This window comes from Equus przewalskii, chromosome 4, assembly GCF_037783145.1.
Source record: "Equus przewalskii isolate Varuska chromosome 4, EquPr2, whole genome shotgun sequence".
NCBI lineage: Eukaryota > Metazoa > Chordata > Mammalia > Perissodactyla > Equidae > Equus > Equus przewalskii.
Genome location: NC_091834.1, coordinates 89,245,082 through 89,266,211, shown reverse-complemented (window position 1 = coordinate 89,266,211; position 21,130 = coordinate 89,245,082). Strand labels below are relative to the sequence as shown.

The 21,130-nt window shown below is 35.7% G+C and overlaps 1 protein-coding gene across 11 annotated transcripts in view; it reads left to right on the top strand.

Moving 5' to 3' along the window:
• CNOT4 (CCR4-NOT transcription complex subunit 4) overlaps positions 1-21,130 on the top strand; it is a 139,623-nt gene that overhangs the window by 96,706 nt on the left and 21,787 nt on the right. For 7 of the 11 annotated variants that reach the window (XM_070617815.1, XM_008534969.2, XM_070617813.1 and 4 more), the window contains 3 exons: positions 7,156-7,213; positions 9,191-9,440; positions 10,631-11,128. In XM_070617815.1, the coding sequence (XP_070473916.1) occupies positions 7,156-7,213; positions 9,191-9,440; positions 10,631-11,128 (806 nt within the window). Of the gene's footprint in view, positions 1-7,155; positions 7,214-9,190; positions 9,441-10,630; positions 11,129-16,801; positions 18,015-21,130 lie in introns of those variants that run through there. The other 4 variants (XM_070617819.1, XM_070617816.1, XM_070617817.1 and 1 more) reach the window with 1 other exon arrangement.

The following is a 21,130-nucleotide window of genomic DNA, read 5'->3' as shown; positions in this document are numbered from 1 at the left end:
GGTCAATTTCAGCTCTTAGTACAGTAGCAGCAACCCAGACTCACCCCCAGCCATGTGGCAGACAGCTGTGCACATCTTCTATGTCCTCCAGATATTGGGGATCTCTGCCCTGGTTGCTCGTTACTGCTTCTGATCACACAGATGCAGACAAACAGTTGGGCATCCATTGTTCTTGCATCTACCCCATTGTTGCAAGCCCCACCCTCCCTGGCTGAAGTGATTTCCAGGGGGCTTACAGGGCTAGTGCCCATGTTCTCCCTTTCAGTTTTCACTTTTCTTCCTTTTGAGGGCCAGCCATTCAACACTAGGATGTTCAAAAACAACTGCATGTATAGGGAAATTAGAAAGTGACTGTACATGTCCAGGGAAAGGCTCAGAAGAGATCTGAGAAGACCTCAAGTTTACATCTAAGGCTGATCCTTGGCAGAAGGACTGCCTACAACAAGCAGCAAAACAAAAACAATGAGCAAAAGCAGTAACAACAACAATAGCAAACCCTGAGGAAGGGAGAGAATCTGATTTCTACAGGTACCTCATTACTAGATTCAAACAAAAAAATCACAAGCCATACAAAGAAACAGAAAAATATGGTCCATTCAGAAGAAAAAAAGTAAATCACCGGAAACTGTCCCTGAAAAAGACATAATGGGAGGTATACTAGACCAAGACTTTAAAACAGCTCTCTTAGAGATTTGTAAAGAACTAAAGGAAGATGTGGAGGAAGCCAAGAAAACTATGTGTGAACAAAATGGAAGTATCAATAAAGAAGTAGAAGACCTAAAAAGAAACCAAAAGGAAATTCTGGAGTTGAAAAGTATATTTACTGAAACAAAAAATTCACTTGAGGGATTCAGAGGCAGATTTGAGCAGGCAGAAGAAAGAATCAGCAAACTTGAAGATAAGACAATGGAAATGATCAAATCTGAGGAACAGAAAGAAAAAGAGTTGAAGAAAAGGAAACAGAAGCTAAGGGACGTGTGGGACACCATTAAGTGGACTAGTATATGCATTGACAGAGTTTCAGGAGGAGAAGAGAGAAGGGCACAGAGAGAATATTTGAAGAAACCACAGCTGAAAACTTGCCAAATTTGATGAAAGATGTGAATATAAACATCCAGGAAGCTCAACAAGCTCTACATAATATGAACTCAAAGAGACCCACACCAAGATGCGTTGTAGTCAAACATTGAAAAGACAAAGACAAAGAAAGAATCTTGAAAGCAGCAAGAGAAATGAATCATCACATACACGGGATCCTCAGTAAGATTGTGAGCAAATTTCTCTTCAGAAATGTTGGAGGCCAGAAGAGAGTGGGCTAATATATTCAAAATGCTAATGAAAAAAAGCTGTGAACTAAGAATCCTATATCCAGCAAAACTGTCCTTCAAGAGTGAGGGAAAAATTAAGATATTCTCAGATAGACAAAAGCCAAGGGAGTTTGTGACCTCTAAACCTGTCCTGCAAGAAATGCTCAAGGGAATGCTGCAAGATAAAATGAAAGGATGCTAAAGAGTAACTCAAAGCCGTAGAGAGAAGGATATCAATAAAGGTCAATCAATGGCCAATTGTTAGTATTATTGTAACAGTGGTTTGTAAGTATACGTTTTGTTTTCTCTGTGATTTGAGAACAATACATTTTTGATCAAGTCATTATTGATAAGGAAGGAGGTGATTATATCATTCTGCTATTTGTTTTCTAAATGCCTTTTAGCTATTTTGTGTCCCTCATTCCTGCATTATTGTTTAAGGAAAAAAACACATTAGTCTAAAAGTTAGTATTATTGTATCTTTGATTTGTAATTTGAAATCTTGTTTTCCATATAATTTAAGAAACTGCATTTAAAAGAATTATTAGTTTATAGTTTTGGGCATGCAATGTATAAAGATGTAATTTTGTTACATCAGTAAATGAAAGGGGTGGCGACAGAGCTGTGAAGGAGCAGAGATTTTGTGTGTTGTTGAAGTGAGTATAAATTTAAATTACAATGTGATAACTTTAGCATGTTACATGTAATTCCCATAATAAAGAATACAGTGCTAGAAGATACATGAAATGAGAAAGGAGTTTAAACATTTCACTACGAAAAACAACTAAACACAAAAGAGGGCAATAATGCAGGAATGACAGAAAAGCTAAAAGACATTTAGAAAACAAATAGCACAATGACATAAGTAACTCCTTCCTTAATAATGGCTTAAAATGTCAATTAATTCAACTATCCAATCAAAAGACAGAGATGGATAAAAACACATGATTCAACTATATGCTGTCACTAAGAGATTCACTTTAGACCCAAGAACACACAGAGGTTGAAAGTGAAAGGATGGAAAAAAATATCCCATTCAAATAATAATCAAAAGAGAGCAGGGGTGGCTATGCTAATCTCAAACAAAATGGACTTTAAATCAAAAAGATTATAAGAGACAAAGAAGGACATTATGTATTAATAAATGTTCAGTGCAGCCAGGAGATATAACAGTTATAAATGTTTACACACTTTGTGACAGACCATCAAAATATATGAATCAAAAGCTGACAAAAGTGAAGGGAGAAATAGTTCTACAATAATGGTTGAGACTTCAGTACCCCACTCACAAGAATGGATAGAACAACCAGACAGAATATAAGTATGGAAATAGAGTATTTAAGCAACATGAGAAACCAACTAGATCTAACAGATATATGCAAAACATTCTACTCAAAAACAACAGAATACGTAGTCTTCTCAAATACACATGGGACACTTTCCAGGATAGAAAATATCTTAAGCCACAAATTAAGTGTCAGTAGATTTAAAAAGATAAAAATACCACAAGGGGATGAAGTAACTCCTCTGACTACAATGGGATGTTAATGAAGAAATAATTAAAAAAGGAAATCTGAAAAATTCAGAAAATTTTGGAAATTTAACAACACTTTTAAACAACTAATGGATCAAAGAAGAAATCACAAGAGAATTTAGAAAATACTTAGAGACAAATGGAAACGAAAACACAACATACGAAAACTTATGGGAAACATCCAAAGTGGGGAAATTTATAGCTGTAGATGCTTGCAATTGTAAAACAAGGAAGATCCCAAGTCAACAACCTAACTTTACAACTTAAGAAACTAGAAAAAGAAAAACAAACTAAATGCAAAGCTAGCAGAAGGAAGGAAATACTAAAGATTAGAGCAGAGAGAAATGAGATAGAAAATGGGCGAGAAAGTTAATGAAACTAGAAGTTGGTTTTTCAAAAAGATCACCAAAGTTAACAAACTTTTGGCTAGATGGACTACAAAAAAAAGAGAAGTGTCTCAAATTACTAAAACCAGAACCGAAAATGTGGACATTAGTGCCAATTATACAGAAATTAAAAGGGTTATCAGAGAGTACTGTGAACAGTTGTTTGTTGACAAATTGGATAACTTAGATGAAATGGGACAAAATCCCAATGGAAAAAACGTACCAAGACTGTATCACAAAGAAATAAGCAAGTGGTAAGGAGATTGAATCAGTAACAAAAAAAATCTCCCAACAAAGGAAAGCCAGGACCCGACGGCTTGACTGGTGAATTTTAATAAACATTTAAAGGACAACTCGTGCCACTCTTTCTCTGCCTTTTCCCCAAAAATTGGAGAGGAGGGAATGCTTCCTAACTCATTCTGTGAGGCCAGCATTACCCTGATACCAAACTCAGGCAAAAGACACTCTGAGAAAAGAAAACTACAGACCAATATTTCTTTTGAACAGTGTCCAAAAATCCTCAAGGAAACACTAGCAAACAATTCAGTAGCATATTAAAAGGATTATATACCATTACCAAGTGGGATTTATTCCTGGGGTGCAAAAATGGTCTAACGTATGAAAATCAATCAGTGTTTGCAGGTGATAAGATCTTAGATGTAGAAAGTCGTAAAGATTCCACACACACAAAAATCCCGTTAGAACTAATAAATGAATTCAGCAATACAGCAGGATACAAAGTTAACACAAAAACCAGTGCATTTCTATACACGAACAATCTGAAAGGAAAGTTACGAAAACAATTTCATTCACAGTAGCATCAAAATGTATAAAATATTTAGGAATTAACTTAACCAAGGCATTGAAAGACTTGTACAGTGAGAAATACAAAACATTGCTGAAAGAAATTAAAGAAGACGCAGTTAAAGGAAACATATCCTATATTCAAGGATTAGAAGGCTTAATGTTGTTAAATGTCAGTTCTCCCCAAAGTTATCTACAGAGTCAATGCATTCCTTATCAAAATCCTGATGATTTTTATTGCAGATAAAAAAACCTGTCCTAAAATTCACATGTAATCTCAAGGCACCCCAAATAGCCAGAACAATCTTGAAAAAACAAAAATCTGGAGGACCCACACTTTCCGATTTCAAAACTTACTGTAAAGCTTCAGTAATCAAAATAGTGTGGTATTGGCATAGAGACAGACATACAGATCAACAGAATAGAAAAGAGAGCCCAGAAATAAACCATCAAATATAGGGTCAAATGATTTTTCACAAAGGTGCCAAGACTATGCAGTGGACAAAGAACACTCTTTTCAACAAACACTATTGGGGAAACTGGATATCCACCTGCAAAAGAGTGAAGTTGGATCCTTACTATTACCAAATACAAAAATTAATTAAAAATGGATCAATGACCTAAATGTAAGGCCTAAGACAATAAAACCCTTTTTAAAAGAAAACAGGACAAAAGCTTCATGACGTTGGATTTGACAGTGACTTCTTAGATATGATACCCACCAAAGGCATATGGAACCAAAGAAAAAATAGCTAAGTTGGACTTCATGAAAATTTTGTGCCTCAAAAGACAGTATCCTCAGAGTGAAATGGCAGCCCACAGAATGGGAGAAAATATTTGCAAAACCTATACCTGATAAGGGATTAATGTTGAGAATATATAGGGAACTCCTAAAACCCAACAACAACAAAAATCAAACAACATAATTCAAAAATAAGCAAAGAACTTGAATAGATGTTTGTCCAGAGAAGGATATATGAATGGTCGATGAGCACATGAAAAGATGCTCTGCATCACTAATCATTAGGGAAACGCAAATCAAAACTACAGTGAGATACCACTCACACCCATTAGGATGGCTGCTATTCAACAAGCAACAAATGTTGGCCAGGATTTGGGGAAATTGGAACCCTTGAGCACTGTTGGTGGGAATGTAAAATGTGGAAAACGGTTTGGTGGCTCCTCAAAAAATTAAAAATAAAATTACCGTATGATCTAACAATTCCACTTCTGGGTACACCCCTAAAAAAATGGAAAGCAGGATTTCAAAGAGAGATTTGTATACTTACGTTTTGTGTTTTTTTGAGGAGGAGTAGCCCTGAGCTAACATCTGTAGCCAATCTTCCTCTACTTTATTTGTGGGACACCTGCCACAGCATGGCTTGACAAGTGGTGTGTAGGTCCACATCTGGGATCCAAACTGGCGAACCCTGGGCTGCCAAAGAAGAATATGTGAACTTAACTGCTGTGCCACTGGGCTGACCCCGTATACTTAGGTTTTATAACAGTATTATTCACAATAGTTAAAATATAGAAGCAACCCAAGTGTTCATAGATGAACGGACAAGCAAAATGTGGTATATACGTACAATGTAATATAATTCAGCCTTTCAAGGAAGGAAATTCTGCAATTCATGCAAATCCATGTTACTACCTGGATGAATTTTGAGGAGATTATTGCTTGTGAAATAGGCCAGTCAGAAAAAGACAAATAATCTATGATTCCACTTATTCGAGGCCATTTAGTTGAAATTGTAAAGACAGAAAATATAATGGTGGATGCTGAGGGAGGGGAAAATGGGGAGTTTTCATTTGGTGGGTATAGAGTTGCAGTTTTACAAAATGAAAAGAGTTATGGGGATGGATGGTTGCGATGGTTGCACAACAATGTGCAACCCTAATTGCCCCACTTGTGGTGACTTCTCTTTCTCCTAAACGTGTATGGCATTTATTATTTAAACAATTCAATTAGTAGTTGGCATTGGCTGATATTTGTTGCTGTGCATCTGTCTTATTTCCCTGAATATCTCTAAACTTAGTGGGCTCAGAGCTATATATTAAAATTATTTGTATTACCCACTTAATAATGAGTTGATTTATTGATGTTTGGTGAATAATAAGTATAGATGCTCTTCAAGTAAATTTCAGACCTATTTGTGAAATTCAAGAGCATCTGGCAATGTTTCTGCAGAAGACACACTTGGTATTCAGATGAGGTACTAGACTTTGGTAAATTTTTCTAGAGCAATTAAATGCGGTATCAGAAAGTTGTCTGTTTGTAAGGTGACTTTGTATATATTTCCAGGCAATAAAATAATTTTGAGAAATTTGTAATAATTAGTTTTTGGCTATACTATTGTAGTAGAAGTAAGTATTAGTATTTGGGTACTAATGTTGTTTATGTGCTGGGTTAAGTAAAGTTAGTTCTAGAAATATTTCACTCGGTCAGTGTTGAAATGTTTGTAAAGATTTTGTTTTAAGTCAGATGAGTTAAAATGGGCTTGAAGATAGCAATTGTATGTTATTTTACCATGGCAGTGCATTTTCTCTATATAGAAATCAAGATTTAATGTTTTTGTTTTGAGTCAATAGTTTGCACAAAAGTTTGTTAGTCTTGTGTGTGTGTGTACACACACATGCATTTGCCTTCTCTAGGGTTCTGATTAGAATATTGAACTATTAAAATAAATTTATTGCTCTTAAGAACCTGTAGACAGTGCTTCAACAACTTTTATTCCCTTCTGTCAAACACTTAGAAAAATGGGTATTACTTCAAAAATTTTAATGAGAAATGTGTTTAGCAAATGCACAAAACTAAATAATGAATTAGACTTCTGAACTATTAATTAGAGTAGTATCCAGTTTATAGTAGTACCTTTTCCTTTCCAGCTATTATATCCCTTGTTGTTTCAGAGAATCTAATTAGGATATAAGTTCCTCAAGGATAGGGATTTCATTTTAGACGCGTTTGTGTCCTCAATGTCTACCCTAATGTCTTAAATCACAGTGCTTCAATAAATAGTAAGATGATAAAATGTCTATTTTTCTGGCTTTGGGAGAGTTTGTTTTTATTGTGGGAGAATGACTTTACTCTGATTTTATTTGATTTGTTTTCTTTTTACAGCCCCATCGACAAACCTTCAGATTCTCTCAGTATAGGCAATGGTGATAATTCCCAGCAGGTAAGATTTTGATACTGTATCACTTCATTTATCTGCCATCCCCTGAAAACAAAGTATTCTATGCAAGCGAATATTTCAGATAGTGAAAAAGACTTTACCGAAACAATTGAAAAACACTTTTCATGGACATCTTTGTTAAATGTATTATATTAGCCTTCTTTTCCTCCACAGAATATGTAGAGCATAATTTAACCCTTGCTTGATGACTCAGAATTACTGTGAAGACCATATATTATTATATTGTGTGCCAATAAATCAGTGTCCTTAGAGTATTGCTGGTCTTTTTGACCCTATACCAAGTGGTTCCAGACTAACGTGACTTTTGCATTTGTGATATTTAGAGTTGTTTCTCCGCCATATGATCCCTTTGTCCCTTGCTGTCAACTTTAATTTTCTATTTTTCTCATCATACTTGTCCCCAATAGTTTTCTCCTTACCTCCAAATGATAAACCAAACAGTCAAGTTCAAAGTTGCATCTAAATGATACTGAGTGAAGTCATGATTTTTCAAACATGCTTTGTGTCATCTTTACTTGTTGCTAGCTTTTCACTGCTTAAGTTTCTGTACATCTTCTTACATTGATAAAAAAAAAAAAAGTGTAGTTCTAATCTCCTCCATAAAGAATGACCAGTTTCCCACAGTGTTTGTGAGAAACGTAGAGCTTAAAATACAGCACTTTTCCAAACTTTTTGCTCACAAGTGCCGTAAAAGAATTTGAAAATCCATTTATACTCTTGTGTATTTTAGGGTAAGATAAAAGTCTTTTTCATAATAAGTTAAAAATAGTTGCAAAGGATGTAATTTTCAGCATATTGCCAATATTGGTACTTTTAAATAAAAGTGCTACATGTTAATAAATATCTAAGAAATTTTAACATCAGAATGTTTTGTTACCCCATCATCCATTAAAAAAATACACAAGCTCTCCTTTAATATTCAGGAATTTTACATCCTTCCTTTTTCTCTTTGAATATGTTTTTCTGTTTCCACTGCCATTACAGAATTTTATCTTAATGCAATATAGTTTATACCTGACAGGCATATACTTCTCTCAAATGAAAACAGACATATAAATTTCAAATCAAAACCAGAAATATTTTTCCTGCAACACGGCTTTAAATGCCAAATTAATTTCTTCTAAAGTTTTATTTGTAGTATCAATTTGATCAAAGCAACTTATGTAAGTATAGATTTTGATAAAAATCAATCATCAAACATCAACACTAAACTTATATTGGAAATTCCTCTCTTGATGAGGTAGACAGGGCCCTCTAAGAATTAATGTTCATGTATCCCTAGACAAATGTTACCTGCTGGGAAAAGGAGACAAGTTTCAGCAGCATTTCTAGTCATTTTTCTAAATGTAAGTGCTAAGACATCTTGTTCCTATAAATAAATAGATGGAAGAATGAGTATGACGTCAGTATCACTCAAATCTTTGAACTCCTAAATTAAATACCTAAGAATCACATGAGGATTTACCGTAAAAATTATTTTTAGTGATGTGTTTGGAAATAGTTTGATTAGATCTTCCTTCCCTTTTGTTCAAAGCTAGAGTATTGGGGATCACCCACTTTGTGAAAGAATCTGGTCATTAGAGTCAGCCTCTCTCTCATCAGTGATCTGAATATTTCTAATAAATTTTTGTTTCGCTCCCAGAAACTTTTCACTCTTGGTCAGAATACTATAGTTAGATCCCAGAGAGTAAGAAATATTCTTTTCTTTGTAAAGTGAGAGAAGTCAGGTTGTAAAAGGAGAGGAGACTGGCTTAGTCTTTCCAGGAGAGTAAGTTTTAGAAAAGTGTACATATGTAAGTTGATGGATTTTCTGAAAATTCATGCTCATAAAAATGTCTTCTAGTATGCCAGTTTGAAGACTGCTGTTCTACTCCCTTTAGTTGCAAGCCTTTCTAACTGTGGCTTATTAAAATGTATAGACCTGTGTTGACTCTACTTTTCTTTTCCTGTTTTATTCAGATATCTAACAGTGATACGCCCTCACCACCACCTGGTTTATCTAAATCCAATCCAGTCCTCCCCATCAGTTCATCCAATCACAGTGCACGGTCTCCTTTTGAAGGGGCAGTAACTGAGTCACAGTCGTTATTCTCAGACAACTTCCGCCATCCCAACCCGATCCCCAGTGGGCTTCCTCCTTTCCCCAGCTCCCCACAGACATCCAGTGACTGGCCGACAGCACCAGAGCCGCAGAGCCTCTTCACATCGGGTAGGTCACAGTACTGCTGCGCGTTGGTGTTTGTGCTCAGCCTAACATGAGACCCTTGGTGGATATGTTTTTATCCTCTTCCTCTGCACTCCTTTCTTCATAAAAATGTGAACATTTAAATTGCATGAAATTGGAGGGTTACCTAAGCTGTTGTATGACCTAGAACTTTTTATGTTAATGTACTGATTTCTTCAGAAATCAAGGGTTAGATCATTTTCCCAGTAATAAAATGCTTATTCCTCAAGGAAGTATTAAGGACTTACATTTTTAATCAGATTCTATTTGTATGGTTATATTTAAGATGTTTTACCCCAGCTGACAGAGAGGTACGTTAGTTAATGTTAAAACTTCTATCTTGTCATTTTTGAGCCATTTCCATTTTTATTCATTATAAGTGCTATTATTAATATGTGGGATGGCATGAAATTAACATTGACAATAGCACCTTTGGAGCAGACAATTTAAAAAAACTGTAAAGATTAAATAGGTATTTTTTTTCATTAGATCACATTATTTTTTCTTAGCAGTATATAAAGCATATATTCAAAAGTATTTATACTTTTTGATAAATACATATTAAAAAATAAACTTTATTAAGTGAATTCTGTCACATCATAATTGTTATTTCTTTATTTCTTTAAATGACTTAATTCTGGGTTTTGATTATGAATGGTTGAGAGTATAAATCGAGTATTAGGGACTTTGTTTTCTTGGATTAGCGATTAAAATTTTCCTGTATTGGGGGCTGGCCCAGAGGCATAGTTGTTAAGTTTATGTGCTGTGCTTTGGCAGCCTAGAGTTTGCGGGTTCAACCTTTGGCATGGACCTACACACCACATGCCAAGCCATGCTGTGGTGGCATTCTATATACAAAATTGAGGACGACTGGCATGGATGTTAGCCCAGGGCCAATCTTCCTCAGAAAAACAAACAAACAAATAAACATAATAAACAGAAAAAAAATCCACATAATTCACTTTTTGAAGTTAGTTAAGAATGAAATCATTTCTAGAAGTACATTAGGCCTTTTCTAATTTTTTAATCTTAATGAGCTAAGAAATTGTACAGATTTTGCATATATGTGATTATCTTGTCATCTGACATGTTTAACTTCAGCTAGTGTGGATACTCATTAAGCATGAAAATGAGCTCATATATTTTCAATTCATCACGAATTTTCTTCCCAACAGAAACAATCCCAGTATCATCCTCTACAGACTGGCAAGCAGCGTTTGGCTTTGGTTCTTCTAAACAACCAGAGGATGACTTGGGTTTTGATCCCTTTGATGTCACTCGAAAAGCCTTAGCAGACCTGATTGAAAAGGAACTATCAGTCCAAGACCAGCCTTCCCTTTCGCCCACATCTCTTCAGAACTCCTCTTCACACACTACAACCACCAAAGGTCCGGGCTCTGGATTCCTGCATCCCGCTGCACCTGCAAATGCCAACTCTCTCAATAGTACCTTTTCAGTCTTGCCACAAAGGTTCCCTCAATTTCAGCAGCACCGAGCAGTTTATAATTCATTCAATTTCCCAGGCCAGGCAGCCCGCTATCCTTGGATGGCCTTTCCACGCAATAGCATCATGCACTTGAACCACACAGCAAACCCCACCTCAAATAGTAATTTCTTGGACTTGAATCTCCCGCCACAGCACAACACAGGTCTGGGAGGGATTCCTATAGCAGGTAGGTTTATTTACAGCCTTTGAGAATTTGTGACTAATTCACGTCTTCAGGTCGTTGGGTGGGTAGGGAGGGTACTGTTGAATACCAGAGAGTACTTATCATTGGTCTTGGAAATTTCTATGGGGGAAGAAGTTAGAGGTCTTACCATAACCTGAAAACTTTTAATTGGATGGATGCCTTGTAATACTGAGCTTTATAAGGATGGTGGAGTATTATACCTAGTTATTGCTTGGAAACATTTTACTTAGAGGATAGTTACTAACCCTTCATATGGCATATAAATGCAAAAAGAAAAAAAGTGGGCACTGAAATTACAGTGCTATAAAGTCCAACACACATGATAAAAATTCTGAGTATACATTCTAAAAGTAAACTGTTCAAAAAAATGTTTTAAAGATTGTAATTAGTGAGAGCATGAGGGATAAAGCCACTCTCTAGCTACTTTTGGCAATTACTTATTTTGACTGATACACACGTGAACACACCTCAAAACTATGCTATATGTTACAAAAATACTTAATATTTGAGAACTCCGATTATTAATGTTTCACAGACATCATATGTCATAAGTATACTTTCTGTGAAAAAGAAATTGTTCAAGGAGAGGCATTTTCCCTTTTAGTCTGTTATGTTTTTATTTCTGGGGAAAATACTAGGTTTCTGTAAGTGAGCTCAGAATACTTCTGGTTCTGCACCGCTATCCTTGCACATTTCAGGACTTTTGAGTTTTAAGGTCCAATGTAACATTTTTTAGATCAAGTGACTTAATGTATAAAGGAATCATTCTTATTCATAGTCTTTTCATTTAGTTTGGGCTTTAGAGGTGATTCGTAACAAAGAAAGTTTGTTTCTATCCTGATTCTCTCAAGTAGAATAGAGTAGTTCCTCACTCTGTAACATAACTCATAAAATGTGCTTTTATCCCTTGTCATGGCATTTAAGATATGGCATGACACAGCGTTAATGTGGTATTACCAGCAAGGTGTTCGTTCATCTGCTTTTAGTAAGGTTGGTGGATGAATTTGCAGAGATCCATCAAAACTCTGCTCTTTTCCCTTTGTGACCAACAACATTTCATTTTCAAGACACATAAGTGAGTTGAGAGAGTATGGTTTGTGGCTGTGGACACAGTGAAGTGAGCAGTTGATACAGTGAAGTTAATTTATATAAGTTTGGTAGCATCTTTCGTAGTGGTTTGCACATTGGTGGCACTCATGATATTTGTTCATTTGATAATGATAGCTAGTAGGTAATCCAGAGTAACATTTTCAGTCCTCTCCATCTACATGATATTCACTTGTGAAACAGTAAGTGTTCAGTTCCCGGTACTCCCTTTCTTCTTCTATTCAAGAAAGTATATTAGAGTGTGATTTTGTTTTGTTTTAATCATTTAGCTATATGACATTTCAATTACTAGTAGTATATGTTAAAGCTGTTCATAACATTAAAAGTTGAAGTTAGGTTTCCCTAAATATTCTAAACATTTAAAAATAAAATATTAAACCGATTACAATGAATATTTGGGTTCCTCTTTGCCCAACAATGAACTAGGCCCTGTGGGTAATACCAAAGAAGTATAAAGTATGGATACTATTCAGGTACTTTACAGTGTAGTTGAAGAGATAAAATCAGATTATGGATGAAAATGGTAACTATGTAATACTGGAATCTGAGAGACATTGGTGGAGCCTATAATGTTGGGAGGCTTTAATGAAGAAGTAGGAATTGATTTGTACTGTGGTATCTTGGATTTGAATTATCAGCAGGGAAAGAAAACGACCTTTTATGTTGGTGGAAACTCCTGACTGAAGGCCTAGAGGCAGGAATTAGTAAGTCCTCACGTTAGGAAGCAATAGAACTGCCTTCTGTGACAGGAGGTGCTTCATGTATCGTCTGGATCGAACGGATGAGAAGATGGGGAGCTCTGACAGCGAGGCCAAGCAGTGTGGACTGATCTGATAGGAAGGAGGATGCCTTTGTGGAACTCTAGTCCTTAGCTATCTTCATTGTATACTTTTATTTGACTTATTACTTGCCCACCTTTGAGAAACTATTTGTTCTTCCAATTTCATAGTCATCATATTGTCCTTTAGCACAAAAAGAGCAGTTTTAGCCCAAATATTTCAAGCCATTAGATATTTTGGAAATGTCACCCTGGTAATGAGTAATCACTGATTTGTGAGAGTAGTTGTCCTCATGTTAGTCATTTGAAATGTTTATTTGAAGTAGATACTTTATGAAAAAAATGAGGCTTTAAATTATGGTTCTGTCTTTGTAGGTTTTTCTTTTTCTTTAGCATATATTCGACCATAGAGCCGTAAATATTTTCTTCCTCAGAAATTCTAACAATGAAGTCACTAACTGTAGGTTCTGAATCGTTGTATTTTGTGGGAGGTGGGGAGAGTTTATTTCAGACTTTTAGTTCTTGACTATGCTGCATACTTGCTTGGTATTCAAATGGTGACTTAGGATTAAGCTTATTATTAGATTACTTTTAAGGCTCCAATGACTAGAGAAATATTAGTGTTCTATTTTTTGTTTTTCTTTTTTGAGGAAGAGTAGCCCTGAGCTAACTGCTGCCAATCTTCCTCTTTTTGCTGAGGAAGACTGGCCCTGAGCTAACATCCGTGCCCGTCTTCCTCTACTTTATGTGTGGGGCGCCTACCACAGCATGGCTTGCCAAGCAGTGCCATGTGCACACCCGGGATCTGAACCAGCGAACCCTGGGCCCCTGAAGCAGAACGTGTGCACTTAACTGCTGCACCACTGGGCCGGCCCCTAGTTTTAATGTACCAAAATACTTAAAATTGTTTTCAAGAGTTGCACGGAACCCTCTTATGGCCTGTACATATTTGGCAGATACCTCAGAAAGCTGAATGTTCTAAGCTTCAAAACAGAACAGTTTTTCAATTGTAGCCAGATGATTTAGGATTTTTAGTAACAATTAGAAATGACAAAAAGTAAAATTCTAGAATGCTGTGTATGTCTTAACTATGTCTCCTTTGACGAAATTTCATACCTAGGCAATGGCTGCCTTCCCTACCCCTAGTTGTAATTCATTTGTTCTTCAGTTGAACTACTGAAATAGATTCACTTTGTATTCTCCAGTGATTATCATGGCATCTTACACAGGGTAGCTGTTCATTAAGTGTTTCATAACGAAGAGTACTTACTGTTTCAGTTAGACCTGCCTCTTTAAGATATGCTTAGACAGTATTCAACACTGGAGGAGACACGTATATTTATTCTTTAGATATGTAGAGCAAAATAGGGTCCCTGACCTTTAGGAGCAAATGCTCAGAGGTGTCAGTCACCTACATATTATCCCCATACCATGTCTATATTTATTATATATTTGTATTTAAAGTTTTTAGTTTTGATTTGTTTTAGTTAGTTCTTAAAAATGGATACATCTGAAACCTGTCATGGGAAGGACAGTTGCCAGAGGTTTGACAGAAATGCAGCTTCCATTCCCTTTGCCTGATGGAAAACATTTTTGTGTTTAAAATTTGTTTCCTTAATTAGGTGAAGTCTTTTTAGCAGCATTTTCTTGGCTGCACATGTGCTTTTCTAAGTATAGAAGGATTTTTTTCTTTTTTTTTTTTTTAAGATTTTATTTTTCCTTTTTCTCCCCAAAGCCCGCTAGTACGTAGTTGTATATTTTAGTTGTGGGTCCTTCTAGTTGTAGCCTGTGGGATGCCACCTCAGCATGGCTTGGTGAGCAGTGCCATGTCTGCGCCCGGGATCGGAACCAGCAAAACCCTGGGCCACCAAAGCAGAGCACGCGAACTTAACCAGCTGGCCGTGGGGCCCGCCCCTAGAAGGAGTTTTGAAATAAATATTCTTGGGAGAAAACTTTGATTGGTGGGCAGTTATAGTAAGTCCATTCAGACTTTTTTTTTATTATTGGAGCCATGTGTTTTTGTTTTAAAAGTGAGTTTTCTTGTCCTAAAAAGTGACTGATCTTGTCTAACTCCTTCATTTTAGGAATGGCAAAGCTGTGTTCCAGAAAGGTTAAATAACTGGTTAGAGGTCACACATTCAATTAGTAGTAGAATTAGGATAAGAATGCAGATTCCACATTCAATAACGGAAATGTTTTTCCCCTACAACATTGGTGCTCTCCTTCATGAACGAAGATCACTGGCGTGTACTTTAACTTGGCTTTCTTCCTGTAGGAATTGATTTTTTGCTCTCACACACTTGCAGGTCCCTTTTATCCACAGTATCTATTCGTGAGACAATTGGCACAGCTCAAGGGTGTATCGTATAGTTACTAAATAGAATGAAGTTTATTGACTTGATGAAAATTAATCTCTTGCTTAGTTCTCATTACTACCATGTTCTCACCAAGAACTAGTCTAAAATTTCCTTTATCCCTCGTTGCTGTGTACTTGGGGTTTATAGAATCTTTGCCAATTTACCCACAAAAGTATGAAATAACCTGTTCTAAAGTCTGAAAATCTTTTTCTTCACATTGCCAGTTAAGCTGTCTTTCCAAATGTAATTTTGCAGATTTGTTTTTCAAGGAAGTCTCTGCCAAGATGCTTTTATTCCATAATGCTAAAAATTATTTGGAAAATAAATAGTAGTAAGTCTAAGTCTATAAGCATTGTTGTTTCAAGATATGCTTAGAAAAATGTTTGAAATTATTTAGGATTGGATCTTTTTTTTGATGTTTTAATTAAAATTTTACTTAGGGCATTTTTTTTTCTTTCTTTTTTGTTTTTTTGAGGAAGACTAGCTCTGAGCTAACATCCGTGCCCATCTTCCTCTACTTTGTGTGTGGGATGCCTACCACAGCATGGCCTTCTGAGCGGTGCCATGTCGGCACCCAGGATCTGAACCGCTGAACCCTGGGCTGCCGAAGCAGAATGTGCACACTTAACCGCTGCACCACCAGGCCAGCCCCCAAGGCATTTTTCTTTAAATCCTCTTTTTTTCTGAATTAGTTATTTTAAGTGACTTGATTGAATCTTGAGTCACTTGTGAAATAGGTCATTTGCAGTCAAATAATTATCCGTTATAATTAGGAGAACTAATCTCATTTCACGTATGGTTCTCTGACCTAGAAGTAGTCATCTCACTTTCAGGCAGTTGGATCGTTGTCTTGTTAGCATTTTACTATTTTTAAATTACTTCAAGAATATTGAGTTTTCACATGCTATATGGTAATTTGCTAAATTAATATTTGTGTCTTTTGTTTCTTTTTTCTAAACATAATTTCCGCTTTTAAAACATGGATTTGTCATTTTTCCTTTTAAAAATCACGTTTTTATTACTGTGAATGTGGTTTTAATTTTTTCACAAAATGCTGCTTACTATTAGGTGTATTGAGATTTATAAGGGGTCCAGGGGTCTGGTTGGCTTGGAAAAGAATGGCTTTCCTGGTCTCTTTTTTTTTCTTTTCGTATATTTATAATCCTAAATCTATTATATTTGGTCTTTTACCTGACATAGTTTTAAAATTAAGGGTGTGTTTAGAGTGTAACTACTTTCTAGGTACTTGTTAAGTGTATATTTTAAAATTCGTATCTTGTTTCACACCCAGATTCCAACCATTAAGCATGTATTTTATATAAGTATCAGTATTCCAAATATTGCAATCATTTTTAAAGGGACTGTTAACGAATCTAGTCACCCGTAACTAGACCATGACTGACTTTTCCACAGGGGAAGAAGAGGTGAAGGTTTCGACCATGCCACTGTCAGCCTCTTCCCATTCATTACAACAAGGACAGCAGCCTACAAGTCTCCACACTACTGTGGCCTGACAACAGACTGAGAGGAGAGGATTAGACTCTGGGGTGCTTGCATGGGCAACCGGATTTTTGCATGATTCTTTTCTGATTTTGCATTTAATGTATACACCCAGAAGAGCCAATATAAACGTTCCTCATGCCTACAACTAGAGTGTTACCTCATAGTTGCTGAAGCATTTCTTCATTAGGCCTTTAACACGAGTTATTAGCATAATCATTTTAGCATTGTTTCTCATGAGTGATACTATTTTTAACTCACACAAATAAACTTGTAGTACTAATTAAGATCCCGGATGTGATTAGCTAGACTTGTTCTTATTTTGGCTCTATTATTGAAAATATATAAGGGTAATGGTAGTTCCTTGTTTTCTGATTTGTAAAAATATGGTAATATCATAATATACTCATGCAAACTTTGACAATTAAGAAGATAATGTCTACTGCATTCTTTGAATACTTGAGAAGAAAGAATACATATAAAACAAACTTGGTGGTGTCATTTAATGCTCAGAAGGATGTTGTCAGCAATTGTTTTCAGTTGTATGGATTTATATCCTATATTATGCCTTACATGTCTAGAAACTGTTTTTGTTCTCTCTCATTTGCACATTTGCACTTTCTTTTTGAATGGTTGTTAATTATATAGACAGTTAAAAGATAATTATTATAGACTAAATTCAATATGATCTCTTTTCTAATGCACTGCCTAGTATACCAGGAAATGCCTCAGAAACAGACTTTCAAAGTACAGTTGATTTGTCAGAAACTTGAAGATGGGGTAAACATTATATGTGAGAAGCAACCATAGTGGTGCAACATTTTTATTGAACAAACAGTAGTTCTGTGGGATATCTGTTTGGAAATTTCATTGTTTAATAATTGAAATGTGACAATAAAACAACATTACAAGTACCTGATGAGAATCAGACTAAGGTGGAAGAGAAGAGATTGGGGATCTTCTAAAAGTAGGCCGTGTAAGTTGTCAGACCTAATTTTAGTTATCTCAGAAAATAGTGGAGTACTTTATTAGGACATGATGTGAAGTGATATTTTTGGGTAATACACAATTTCGTGAAATAGTTTTAAAACTGAAAATGTAATAAAATAAACTTAATTCAATCTGAGTGGTGGACAAAAGCTGATTCAGAAAACATGACCATATTCTACCTAAATTAAGCATGTGGGAAGAAAGGGGAAAGTCAGAGCTCCCCTTGATTTTTGAAATACAATTGTGATAAAAGATTTGCTTTAATTTGTTAAAAATATCAAAAAGGTAATGTAAATAACAAAGAAGGAAGCCTAGAGATTTAACGTAATAATAAACCACCTTATTAGGAGATGATACTTAATATCATGTTACAGTTGGAGTTTCCAGGGTTATCGCTGTATATAAAGTCTAATTACTTTGTATTAGATGTAATAAACCAAATTAAATGGCTTTGTCCTGAGGTATAGCAGGGTAAACTAAAATCTACTCTTAGATGTCCTTAGATTTGGTGGACTGACTGTAGAAACAGCTAGTAAACTAGCCATTTAAATTATTTTTGTGAAATTCTGCATAAATGACAATCTCTGGTTTCTATTTAGAAGTGACTTTAGGATAGCATTAAAAAAACGTTTAGAAAAGACAAATAAAATGTTGTAGACTTATTAGACAGAAGCCCTTTTTCATGGGTTAGTTATGGTTTCATTTTTACTGTAAGACCAAGACATCCACTTAATGTCTCCGGGGTGCTAAGGCTCCTGGGTTTTGTTGACAAACTCAAGGTCTCTGTAATGAGGCTTAGGAGCCCATAGCTTTCTCCAGCCTTCAGTGCAAGACTTTCATCGCCTGGATCTTCTTACGAAGATGTGAGAGGTGGTTAGCTCCCGTTTACTTACTTCTCTGCAATGAGAGATAAACAGCTGTTAAACGAGGCTTCTTTCCTGTGGTAGCTTTCTCATTCCTTTCTCAGTTTTAGCCAGTGCCCCAAAACTGCCAACATTGTTTGTCCAGACTTGCTAGAGCCCAGAACTGTCTCCCTGCCAGCTTCTCCCTCCCCACTTTCATACACACCACACACGAGGAAAATGCTTCTTGGGCAATTAGGCTTCAACTTATGTATTTTCACATAGACGAGCTAAAGATTGTCCTGTAAGTAACTTCATAATTCTGAGACCTTATAAGCCTGAGAATAATGAGCCTCATCATTTTGCTTACTGAATATTTCATATAGTATGGTTTTTTAAAAAAGTAGAGTCTTAAAATCATAGTCATAATTAATTATACTAAGGTAAAGAAGAAATTACACAACATGTAAAAGAAAGTACTGCTTCAGAAGCAAGCACATTGATCAAATGAAGTGATAGTAAAGAATGGGAAATTCTTAAAAGCTTCAAATTAGTTTTTGATAAATTCCTGCGTCATTGGTCAGACATCCTGCATGATGCACAAGGGAAACTTTATATGCTTTCTCATCTTTAACCTTTAAAAAGTGACTAGTCTGTTGCTTAAGTCAGGAATTTTTAACCTGGAGTCTAGAACTCTTGGATGTACTTGTAGAGTTATGAGGTTGTGTATGTACAGCTGTCCAGTTTTTCCTGGGGAGAAGATCCATAGTTACTAGATTTGTAAAGGGTTTGGTGAAACCCCCTAAGAAAATAAAAGTTAAGAACTGCTACTTTGAAATGCTTTTAGTGCCACTGTGGGAAATAGAGACCTAGACGGAATGATTTTAGTCATATGATGAATGTCAAGTGCTGCTTTATTTTTTAATACCATTCGAAATTATTTTCTGATTAATGATACTTTCCTTTTCATTCTACTTTTGCGTTTTGTTTTTCCAGGTGGTGCTTTTGTATATTCTCCCCTTATTTCAACAAAGCATTAATTAAATATTTTAGTGCCTAATCTCTGTTGTGACCTGAGCTAGGTCTTGAAGGATATAAATTTGAATAAAGTACAGACCCTATCACCAAGGATAACAATGTAGTCACAATTTTATTTGAAATTATTTCTATAAGGTCAGCTCTTGATATATTTTACCCATAAGAACAGCCATAGCAGTTCAGACTCATTTCATTATTCATTGCTCTGACAGTGGCAACAAAGGGTATTAAATACCGATACTTGAAATTTTTTAATGTATTATAATTTGGGGGAGCGAAAAAAATCTTAATAGGGAAGACATACCTTCATTGGTCTAATTTAAGTATTTCTCAGTTGTATGTGTACGCTCGTGTCTCCTACGCTTTAGGTAATGTCCTGGGAATTAAGTAGAACATTCTCTATGTATATGTTCTTTTAAAGAAAACAACTTTAATACATTGTGTCTGTGCACATTTTTACTGACGTGGCTCCTATTTGTATGGTATTCTAAGCACCTTCCAAACTGCTGGAGCTCTCTTCTGGTATGACACAGATCAATAGGAAGCTACTTCCACAGAGGCTTTTCTTCTTAAAGCCAGGAGAAGGAAATGAATTGCAAGTGCATTGAAATCTTACAAAATGAAGACCAGCATGTTATTTATGAATACGGAAAACCTGGGGGACATTTTATCCTCTGTTGAGTTGTAAGGTTTTGGATTCTTTTATTTCTTTGATCACGAAGTTTGCCCACATCTGCTTAGTTGGCTCTAAGATATGGATATCAAACACTGGAAACCAAAATAACTTGTAAAAAAGTTGTGAAGATGTGATAGCCCAAAACAATGATATATACGTTGTTTTCTACAAAATATAATCAAAGTCAAGCTAGCGTCAAACTATCTGGTGTCAAGCCAGTCTTTCTGCCCTTAGTGTTGTGTCTCTCTCCTCTCAGCCTTTTTATCTGAATGAATGCCTATTATGTTGTCTCCTTGTGCTGTGCTGAATAAATGACAGTAATATATGCAAGTATTCACACGTGAAATGTTTAGTGAACTAATCAGACACTATGCTGATACAAAAGTAAAAATGGGAGTTAGAGAAAGAAGGTTTTGTGAGCTGATTCAGAGAAAAGTTTCCTAAAAAATCTCAGGCTGTTTGATTTTGAAGGATGGCTGAAATTTAGATGATGGAAGAGGAAAATACAGTAAAGGGAACAGATTGAACCAAAAAGCAGAGACAGTTTTATTTCAGATTATTTCTATAAAGTCAGCTCTTGATATATTTTAACCATGGGAACCACAAGATTAGCAGGGTCTGTAGGGGCTGGGAGGAAAGGACGGTGAGGACATGGACTTGTCTGAAGTATACAGGTCATATAGGAAGGTGGGTAAG